At 45.0% G+C, this 10,788-nt stretch overlaps 1 protein-coding gene across 3 annotated transcripts in view; it reads right to left on the bottom strand.

The window, feature by feature from the left end:
* UBE4B (ubiquitination factor E4B) overlaps positions 1-8,224 on the bottom strand; it is a 147,673-nt gene extending 139,449 nt beyond the window's left edge. The window contains exons 1-2 of one of the 3 annotated variants that reach the window (XM_032300331.1): positions 7,815-8,224; positions 7,479-7,599 (exon numbers count right to left, since the gene is read on the bottom strand). In XM_032300331.1, coding sequence (XP_032156222.1) covers positions 7,479-7,502 — 24 coding nt within the window. In that variant the 5' untranslated portion in view covers positions 7,503-7,599; positions 7,815-8,224. Of the gene's footprint in view, positions 1-7,478 lie in introns of all 3 variants that reach the window. The other 2 variants (XM_032300332.1, XM_032300334.1) reach the window with 2 other exon arrangements.
* Between the last annotated feature and the right edge of the window lie 2,564 nt (positions 8,225-10,788).

Here is a 10,788-nt window from a genome sequence, read left to right as displayed (position 1 = left end):
AAAAAAAAAAAAAAAAAAAAAAAAAAGAAGCATTTCAATTTCAAAGATACTAAAATGTGGTGAAAACAAGAAGGATGGGAGTACAGCTCAGAAGTGATTGAAATACAGTTATAAGAACTCAGTAAGTTTTTACTGAAAGATGGCCAGGCAAGGTGGCTCACACCTGTAATCCCAGTACTTTGGGAGGCTGAGGTGGACGGATCACCTGAGGTCAGGAGTTCAAGATCAGCCTGGTCAACATGGTGAAACCCCATCTCTACTAAGAAACACAAAATTAGTTGGACATGGTGGCCTATACCTGTAATCCCAGCTACTTGGGAGGCTGAGGCAGAATAGCTTGAATCTGGGAGGTGGAGGTTGCAGTGAGCTGACATCGTGCCACTGCCCTCCAGCCTGGATGACAGAGTGAGACTCTGTCTCAAAAAAAAAAAAAAAAAAAAAAAGAATGAATGACTCCTTCCTGCCACTGTGCCCCTTGCACAGCAGGCTTCAACCATGCTTGGCCTCCTTGCTATTCCTGGAAGAGCTCAAGAATGTGTCCACCTCAAGGCCTTCTGTACCTGCTGTTCCCTGCACCTGGGAACATTCTTCCCTGAGCAAGCTCCCAGCCACCCCTGAAATTTTTTTCAAGACCATCTCCTAAAAGTGCACAAACTAAACATAACCAATTGTTCTCTGTCCCTTTAGCCAGAGAAATATTCCGTAACAATATTCCGTTCCTAAGTATTCCTCTTCACAGCACTACTCATCAAATGACATCTTATGTGAACATGCTGGTTTTTTATCCCTCTCCTCCCACTAGAATGAAGTTCCACAGAAGCGGCATTTGTCTGGTATCAGGCATGCATCTAGTAAACTGAAAGTGCTGTTGAACGAATTGTTTACAGGAAAACATCTCCACTAGATACAAGTGCCTTGCAAGAAAATGTACTTTGCACAGAGAAGTCTTCCTGCTTTCTTTCCCTACAAGAGTGGGGCGCTATTGAGGGCTGGGCGCAGTGCTGGGCACCTGTAATCCCAGCTATTCAAGAGGCTGAGGCAGAGAAAATCGCTTGAACCTGGGGGTCAGAGGTTGCAGTGAGCCAAGATGGGGCCACTGCACTCCAGCTTGGGTAACAGACTGAGACTCCAGCTCAAAAAAAAAAAAAAAAAAAAAGCCAGGTGAGATGGCTCATGCCTGTAATCCCAGCACTTTGGGAGGCTGAGGCAGGTGGATCATTTGAGGTCAGGAGTTCTAGACCAGCCTGGCCAACATGGTGAAACCCCTCTACTGAAAGTACAAAAATGAGCTGGCAGTAGCGGCATTACGCCTGTAGTAATCCCAGCTCCACAGGAGGCTGAGGCAAGAGAATTGCTTGAGCCTGGGAGGTGAAGTTTGAGGTCAGCCAAGATCAGCCCACTGCACCCCAGTCTGGAAGAGGGACTGAGACCCTGTTCCAAAAAAAAAAAAAAAAGAAAAATGAAAAAAGGAAAGAAATAAAAGAAAGAACTGAGGCTTCCACTTCCTATCTCAGAAGGGACAGTAAGAATGCTATAAATGTGGCCAGGCGCAGTGGTTCACGCCTGTAATCCCAGCACTTTGGGAGGCCAAGATGGGCGGATCACCTGAGGTCAGAAGTTCGAGACCAGCCTGGCCAACATGGTGAAACCCTGTCTCTATTAAAAATATAAAAATTGGGAGCTGCGGTGGCTCTGGCCAGTTGTCCTGGTGCTTAAGGAGGAGAGGCTATGTGTTCAAGGCCAACCTGGGCAAAATAAGGACCTCTCATTCATTAAAAAAAAATAAAATAAAATAAATAAAAATTAGCTGGCATGGTGGTGGGCGCCTGTAATCCCAGCACTTTGGGAGGCCGAGGCCGGTGGATCACAAGATCAAGAGATCGAGACCATCCTGGTCAACAAGGTGAAACCCTGTCTCTACTAAAAATACAAAAATTAGCTGGGCATGGTGGCGTGTGCCTGTAGTCCCAGCTACTCGGGAGGCTGAGGCAGGAGAATTGCTTGAACCCAGGAGGCGGAGGTTGCAGTGAGCCGAGATCGCTCCATGGCACTCCAGCCTGGGTAACAAGAGCAAAACTCCGTCTCAAAAAATAAATAAATAAATAAATAAATAAATAAAATACCTAAAAGGCATTTTACAGAATAAGTTCAAACTCTGGCTGGGCACGGTGGCTCATACCTGTAATCCCAGCTTTTTGGGAGGCAGAGGCAGGCGGATCACTTGAGGTCAGGAGTTTGAAACCAGCCTAGTCAAGATGGTGAAACCCCATCTCTACTAAAAATACAAAAACAAATTAGCAGGGCATGGTGGTACGCACCGGTAATCCCAGCTACTTGGGAGGCTGAGGCAGGAGAATCGCTTGAACCAGGAGGCAGAAGCTGCAGTGAGCTGACATTATGCCACTGTACTCCAGCCTGGGGGACAGAGCGAGATTCTGTCCCAAAAAACAACAACAAAAAGAAAGTTCGAACTCCTAGATGTTTCTAACAGCCCTCCGAGATCAGGTGCCTCACACCCGAGGTAAAACCCACCTCTCCAGTCGCACTGTGTGGTGCATTTCTTGACCTCCTCAATTTCAGAGCCAGTTTCCAGGGCAATTGCTACTCAGCATAAGTATCACTTTCTTTTTGAAAGTATTCACTAAGACCCTTTCCCCTCCAGGGGTCCCTTCTCATGTTTCTTTCTTTTTTTTTTTTTTTTAGACAGAGTTTCCCTTTTGCTGCCCAGGCTGGAGTGCAATGGTGTGATCTCCGCTCACTGCAACCTCCACCTCCCAGGTTCAAGTGATTCTCCTGCCTCAGCCTCCCAAGTAGCTGGGATTACAGCCATGCGCCACCACATCTGGCTAACTTTTTGTATGTTTAGTAGAGACGAGGTTTCCCCATGTTGGTCATGCTGGTCTAAAACTCCTGACCTCAGGTGATTCCCGCCCTGCCTTGATGTCCCAAAGTGCTGGGATTACAGGTGTAAGCCACCATGCCTGGCCCCCATTCATGTTTCTTCAGTGAGTTGCACATACCTCCACAACAGCACCTGGCACTATTTTATAATTGTTGGATTCCCAAAAAAAAAAATTGTTGGATTCCTATCTGTCTCCTCTAATCCAATTTAATTATAATTTCTTTTTTTTTTTTTTTTTTTGAGATGGCGTCTCATTCTGTCTCCCAGGCTGGAGTGTAGTGGTGCAATCTCGACTCACTGCAACCTCCGTCTCCTAAGTTCAAGTGATTCTCTTACCTCAGCCTCCTGAGGAGCTGTGATTACAGGTGTGCACCACCACACCCAATTAATTTTTTTATTTTTAGTAGAGACGAGGTTTCGCCATGTCTGGGCAGGCTGGGCTCGAACTCCTGACCTCAGGCTATCTGCCCACCTTGGCCCCGCAAAGTGCTGGGATTACAGACTTAAGCCACTGTACCTGGCCATTTTTCTGCTGGATTTCCTTTTTTTTTTTTGAGAGTCTCGCTCTGTTGCCCAGGCTAGAGTGTGCAGTGGCGCAATCTCAGCTCACTGGGTTCGAGCGATTCTCATGCCTCAGCCTCCCTTATAGCTGGGATTACAGGTGCCCACCACCACACCCAGCTATTTTTTGTATTTTTCATAGAGACTGGGTTTCATCATTTTGGCTAGGCTGGTCTTAGACTCCCGAACTCAGGTAATCCGCCTGCCTCGGCATCCCAAACAATTTGGGGGTGGGAGGACCAGTACCAAAAAGCCCTGATCACATCATGAATGGATTCATGCAAAACATCACTTCTACAGAAAAACTATGTATATCAAAGCAGAGTGGGTCAATGTTATGTAGAATATTTACATAGAAACTGTGGTGAATTTATGTCAGTTGTTGAGCAATAAAATGTAGTAAAAAGGCCTTTTGAGTCAAGAGCACTGGGTTTGAATTCCAAACCTGTCACTTCTAAGCCAGGTTGCTATGGACAAGTTACTTAACCTAAATCTCAGTTTCCTGGCTTCTAAAATTAGGAAAATATTACTTGGTATATTATTTGAAAAAAAAAAAGAAAAATAAATAAAAAATAAAATTAGGAAAATAGTACCTGCTTGATTATAATGTTTTATCTAATGAGACAGAGCTATTAAGTGCCTGGCACAGAACAGGCTTCTAAGGCTATCGTTTAAATGTCAATTTTCTTCTACTTACGGAACACTGCTAAAAAGTCCAAGGTCACATATTCTTCCTTTGGGAAAGAACACTTACACTTTCTAAAATCTTGACCACACCCTGAATCCCAGCCAACCATCTTTCAGATGAACTAGGTCATAAAGAAGACTTTGGAGGAGGACCGAGCATGGTGGCTCACGCCTGTAATCTTATAACTTTGGGAGGCTGAGTCAAGCCGATCACCTTAGTTCAGAAGTTCGAGACCAGCCTCATCAACATGGAGAAACCCCATCTCTACTAAAAATACAAAATTAGCTAGGCGTGGTGGCGCATGCCTGTAATCCCAGCTACTGGGGAGGCTGAGGCAGAAGAACCACTTGAATCCAGGAGGCGGAGGCTGGTGAGCTGAGATCACGCCATTGCACTCCAATCTGAGTGCAAGAGCGAAAATCCATCTCAAAAAAAAAAAAAAAAAAAAAAAGAGAGGAGGGAAAAATCACTTCAAAGCAATCTGATTACCCCTGTTGAAAAACAGTTTAACACCTACTGAGCTGGGCCCAGTGGCTCACCCCTGTAATCCCAGCACTCTGGGAGGCTGAGGCAAGCAGGTCACTTGAGCCCAGGAGCTTGAGATCAGCCTGGGCAACATCATGAAACCCCATCTCCAGAAAAAAATACAAAAATTAGCTGGGTATGGTGGCATGAGCCTGTAGTCCTAGCTTGGGAGGCTGAGATGAGAAGATCACTTGAGCCCAGGAGGCAGAGGTTGCAATGAGCCAAGATCGTGCCACTGCACTCTAGGCTGGGCAACAGAGCCAGATCCTGTCTCAAAATCAAACACACCACCTACTCACAGCACCATCTTGAGATATAAAAAACAACACATGAGTAGGTTATAGAATTAATATAACGTAAATAATGATGGCTTGGAATGTAGGTTCCTGAAGAGAATGAACTTAGTCATGGTTCTGCAATGAACTACAGGCAGTGAACTACAGGGCAATGAACTCACTGTAATACACAATATAAATAACAAACAGCCATAAATAACAAACTTAAAAGCACACAAATTCTAGGTGATCTATGAAAGGGACCAAAATGTGCACATAACATAAAAGTTCCTAAAGCTACCAGTCTGGTTATATCACCTTTGTTTTTCACCAACTGCATAATTAGACATTTTCATTTTGTTAAAATATGAAACTCTGCCTTACCTAATTTCCTAAATTAGATTAAAAGATCACTGTCTTGCCTGTTTTAACCCTGAAATATAAGCCTGAAGTTTCAATAATATATTATTTTGTAACCAAATCAACGTCACCTACCGTATCTGACACAAGTTTCCAACTACAGAGTGACAATACAAAGGCAAAAGCTTTGGAAATGTCTCTTGAGAATTGCTTACCTAACGTCAAAAATTTTTAACTGAATTTAAAAAACTTCAAAGATATTTTTCCAAAAAAACTGTTTGGCTCCCTCTTTGGGAGGCTGAAGTAGGAGGATCCCTTGAGGTCAGGAGCTTGAGACCATCCTGGGCAACATGGCAAGACCCCTGTCTCTACAAAAAAATTAAACATTTTAAAATTAAAAACAAACATTATTTGTTGTCGGTTCTGCTGAGAGTAAAATTAACAGTTACTGAACCAGCCCTTTGTGTTGAAGACAAATAATTTGCTGAAGATAATTTTACAGTGATCCTGTATGAGTAAATTTAATTTTTTTCATTTACTTTAATAATCTGTTGACCTTGAAAAGTTTCTTCTATTTCTTCCACAAAGGTTACATGTGTTCCTTATATGGTCACAAAAAGTTATACCTTCCTCAAGGACTGGGTAAAGTGAAGAGACACATTTTAGATTATACAATATCTTCAGTGGTCTATAAGGCCTCACTGGTTTGGAAAGAATTTCTTGGTGAAACAAGTATGCAAGAGTCTCTAAACCAAGAACTATTAACAGATCATCACAGACACACAAAAAAGTAATTTCTGGGAGTAAAGAACTGCTAAGAAACAGTATCTGCCTTAAGAGAAATTACTCACTAGAATTCACATTAATGAAAAATGGGGGAGGGTAGAGAAACTTTTAAAAACTACATAAAACAAAGTGATTCTAAGGAGATCTCTTGATATTTCCTATTGAATGAAAGAAACTGTTCAATATTCTCTTAAGATTATATTTCTGATGTATTTGAAAAAAACAAAGTCAGTAACGCAGAATGGTTCATCTTGATTTTCCAAACCAAGTATCCAAGTATCACAACCAACAAAATCATTTGCTTCCTTGCACACCACTGCATGTCCTATCCCTGGACAATTTCAGTCCCTAAGTAAACACACTAAGTACTCTGAAGCTAAAACTGGAGCATGGAAGTCTTATAGCACAACCAACCTGATAGATGACTGGTTTCCTAACACTGTAAGAAAGGAAGTTTATATGATGAACCAGTGGAAGAAATGTGAAGGTAGGCTGAAGAGGGCATACCCAGCAGGGGTCCTGAAAGGGAAGCTCCCAATTTGTAAAAAGGCAGGGAAAAGGCAGTAGTAGAACCATAGGAAATTCCTTGTACCCTAATTGCCACTATTTTTTTTCCCAACAACCTAATTTAGTAAAGAATCTTTAAAACATCAATAAGTAGATCTGTATAACTCCTTTAAGATATGCGAACAGAAGAGTTTACAGAGCCATTTGCTTCCACTTGCTTCCTGTTCAGTCTGTGCTACAGCAAAACACATGTTTGAAAGATAGAAGTAGGAAAAACAGAATGTAAGAGAAGAATGCCGGAAGTCTTTAGTAGTCTATTAAGTCACTAGAATATAACTGGAATTCTCTAAACTGTTAAGAAGATACATATTTTGTTAAATTTCAAAGAATCTGTAAACCATCACTCAAGCAAAAAGATATGTTTAGTCAACTTATACAGTGAAATAACCACACATATTTGGAATTTCAAAGCCTCCTTTAAAAATATTCACCTACCATACATTCTCATTCCATCCAAAATTGTTCTTTAAATTCCTAAGACACAGACACACACACTTTAGCTTGATGTAAATCTAGCCCTTCTTGCTTGCACGCCCTGAAGAAAAGAATAAACACCTCAACATGCTCTCTCTTTTTCAGACCCTAAGAGAACACTCGGAAAGCAGCTAATGGAGTTCAGAATGAAGAAGAAAGGCAAAAGAATAAAGGAGAATAAAACCAGAGACCCTATCGGGAAGTCGTGTTATTCTTGGAAAAACCATCTCCGTTCCTTCCCCAAGCCCAAAGGCCAGGCAGCACTGGCGCAATATCATCCTTGTCCAAAGCGCTAAAGAGTTGCCAACTAATCCCTCAAGGTGTCCCCCAATCTCCTCACCTCATCAGCGCTCAGCTCCTCCATCGCTTTCCTCTTAATGGTGAAAGGCGTTAGGGAGAGATCCTTCTGTTCTCGAGACCACGGCGGGAGGAAGGAGAGTGGAAGGTGTCTATCAGGATGTCTGGTCCCCCGAATGGGGGAGGTTTCAGAATTGCATAGTCAGAGGTTAAAAAATAAGAACACGAGAGGCACTGAACTGCCTTGGCTTCAGTCACTCCAATCGCCCCAGAGACTGCTACAGCCGCTCGTTCCCTGAGCAGCCTCCTTTGGCCGCCACTGCTGCTGCTACAGGGTTATCTTAAGGCGCCACTTACTACCCTCTGCTTCCCCGGTTACCCAGACTAGGCAGCACGGTCTCCAGCTCGTCTCGTGCCCCGAGTCTGCTGTGTCTTCGTGATGGTGGCGCGGTAGCTGCGTTTCCTACAGCAGATCCTGCTCTCCTTCCTACCCTTTGCCCCAGGCGGGAACTAGTCGACTGCAGAGTGGATACCCCGAGGTAAGGCGACCCCACAGCCGTCCTGGCAGAGCCCAGCACTGGAAGGGAAGCCCCTCCCCTCCCAAAGCAGGCCGGCCACGCCCCGCCTCCACGCCGGAGTCCGGGTAGGGGGGAGGGGGAGGATGGGACGCGCGTAGCTCTCGCTGGAAGAGTAAATCCTCCTACCCCTCCACCCCTACTCTTTCCCCCTCGCCCCACCAAGTATTATTCATCAAAACAACAGGGCGGCCATCTTTGAAAGGGATCACGTGGCCACTGTCAGGGAGGCGGGGCTTCTGGCGCCGGGACGTGGCAGCCAATAGACCGCGTGCGTCGCGGCGCCGAGTTCCTCTAGCTTGCGTCCTCTCCCCGCCCCCATCCCACCCCCTCCCGCGCAGCCGCGCCGGGCGGGGGGAGGGGCAAGGGGAGGCGGGCGGCAGGGCGGGGCGTTGCCAGGGCGACCATGCAGGGGCGGTGGGAGCCGCAGGCCCGGGACAGGTAGGCTGGCCAGGGGAGGGACAGCGGCCGAACGCGCTCCAGGAAAGATCCGCCTGAAGGTGGCGCTGGCCCGCAGCCCGGTGGCCTGCACCGCCTCCGTTGTTCCCAGTCGCCTGCTTTTCTGTGACCTGGGAGCCCAGAAACCCCGCCATCGCTCCCTCTGGACTCTGCGCGCCCGCCGCCTAAACGAGGGAAAAGAAAACGGAAAACCTCTCCTTGTCCCCAGGGGCGTGATCTACCGTATTGAGCGCTCATTTTCTGAAACATCTGCTACACACTCTTCCACCTCCTCCAGGAAAGCCCAGTTGGAAGAAAACTCGAACACAAGAACTCCCATTCATTTTGTTTTACCTTGGCCTTTTAGTGAGATACTTCTTGGGTTTTTTTTTTTTTTTAAGTGCGTTCGAAAAGCATTGGTAAAATTAGAAAGTATAAATGGATGAGAGACCCAAATAACTTTGAATTGTACACAACATATGCAAGGAAGACGTTTGGAGTCAGTGGGGGAAAACCATCCTCAGGTGCACAAGAATACAAATATTTTCTAAAATATAAACCTGGCGGGGCGCGGGTGGCTCATGCCTGTAATCCCAGCACTTTGGGAGGCCGAGGCGAGCGGATCACGAGGTCAGGGGTTCGAAACCAGCCGGGCCATCATGGCCAACCCTGTCTCTACTAAAAATACAAAAAATTAGCCGAGCAGGGTGGCGCGCGCCTGTAATCCCCGCTACTCGGAAGGCTGAGGCAGGAGAATGGCTTGAGCCGCGAGGCGGGGGTTGTAGTGAGCCAAAATCACGCCACCGCCTCCCAAAGTGCTAGGATTACAGGCGTGAGCCACCATGCCCGGCTTTTTGTTTTGTTTTTGAGACAGAGTCTTGTTCTGTCACCCAGGCTGGAGTTGAGTGGCACAATCTTGTCACACTGCAACCTCTGCCTCCTGGATTCAAGCGATTCTCCTGCCTCAGCCTCAAAACAATTAATTAATTAATTAATTAATTAAAATGGCCTGAGGCCGGGCGTGGTGGCTCACGCCAGTAATCCAAGCACTTTGGAGGCCAAGGCCGGCAGATCACCTGAGGTCGGGAGTTCAAGACCAGCCTGACCAACATGGTGAAACCCCGTCTTTAAAAAAAAAAAAAAAAAAAATGGCCTGGTGCTGTGGCTCACGCCTGTCATCGCAGCACTTTGGGAAGCTGGGGCGGGTGGATCACCTGAGGTCAGGAGTTCGAGACCAGGTTGGCCAACATAGCAAAACTCCATTTCTACTAAAAATACAAAAAATAAAAATAAAATAAAATATAAATCTAAGTTGAGCGGTCAAAATAACAGTACCATGAAATTCCAGATTTTGCCACGGACCAGGACTACAAGTGGATTGGATGGCTCACTACACCATAAAGACTGCATTCCAGAATTAAGAGTTACAATGTCTTTGCTACATGCTTAAAATAGGAACCTGACTATCAGATATGTAAGGAATTTGTGAGTAAAAATAAACCACTGCTGCCTGTGCATATTATCTGCTCTCCAGGAATGGAATTCTGTATAAGCCAGAACTGAACCCCTGGTGACACTGATGTTAAAAGTTTACTTCTTTTTTTTAACCTCATTATTGCCATCTAATTTACATACCATACAGTTCAGCCAATTAAGGTGTACAATGGTTTGATTACATTCACAGTTCAGTCATCCTCACTGTACAATTTCAGTACGTTTTCATCATCCCAAGAAGAAACCCTCAGAGTCATTAACAGTCACTCCCCATACTCCCGCAGGATAAGGACCTGTCTCGGTGAAGTTGCCTATTCTGGACATTTCGAATCAATGGCACAATACACCATGTGGTCTTTGGGGTCTGGCTTCCTTCACTTAGCATATGTTTTCAAGGTTCATCCATATTGTGGCATATATCTGTACTTCATTTCTTTAATGCCAAATGTTGCGCTGGATTGCTGTGGCACATTTTGTTTATCAATTCATAGTGACATTTGGGTTGTTTCCACCTTTTGACAATTTTGAGTAATGCTGCTATAAACATTCATGTACAAGTTTTTGTTTCGACGTGTTATTTTTATTCCTTTTAGGCATATACCTAGGAGGGAAATTGCTAGGTTACACGTTTGACTTTTTGAGAAACTGCCAAATTGTTTTCCAAAGCAGCTGCACTGCCACCAGCAATGTCTGAGGGTTCTAACTTCTCCACATCTGTACCAATAATTGTTATTGTCTGTCTTTTTTACTGTAGCCATGCTAGTAGGTGTGAAAGATATGGTTTGGTTTGGTTTTTCATTTTCCTAGGAGCTGATGATGTTGAACATCTGCTTGGGCTTATCTTCC

The sequence above is a fragment of the Sapajus apella genome, unplaced genomic scaffold, assembly GCF_009761245.1.
Source record: "Sapajus apella isolate SASKATOON/1434 unplaced genomic scaffold, GSC_monkey_1.0 scaffold43, whole genome shotgun sequence".
NCBI classification, from domain to species: Eukaryota; Metazoa; Chordata; class Mammalia; order Primates; family Cebidae; genus Sapajus; species Sapajus apella.
This window is presented reverse-complemented; position numbering and strand designations above follow the sequence as displayed.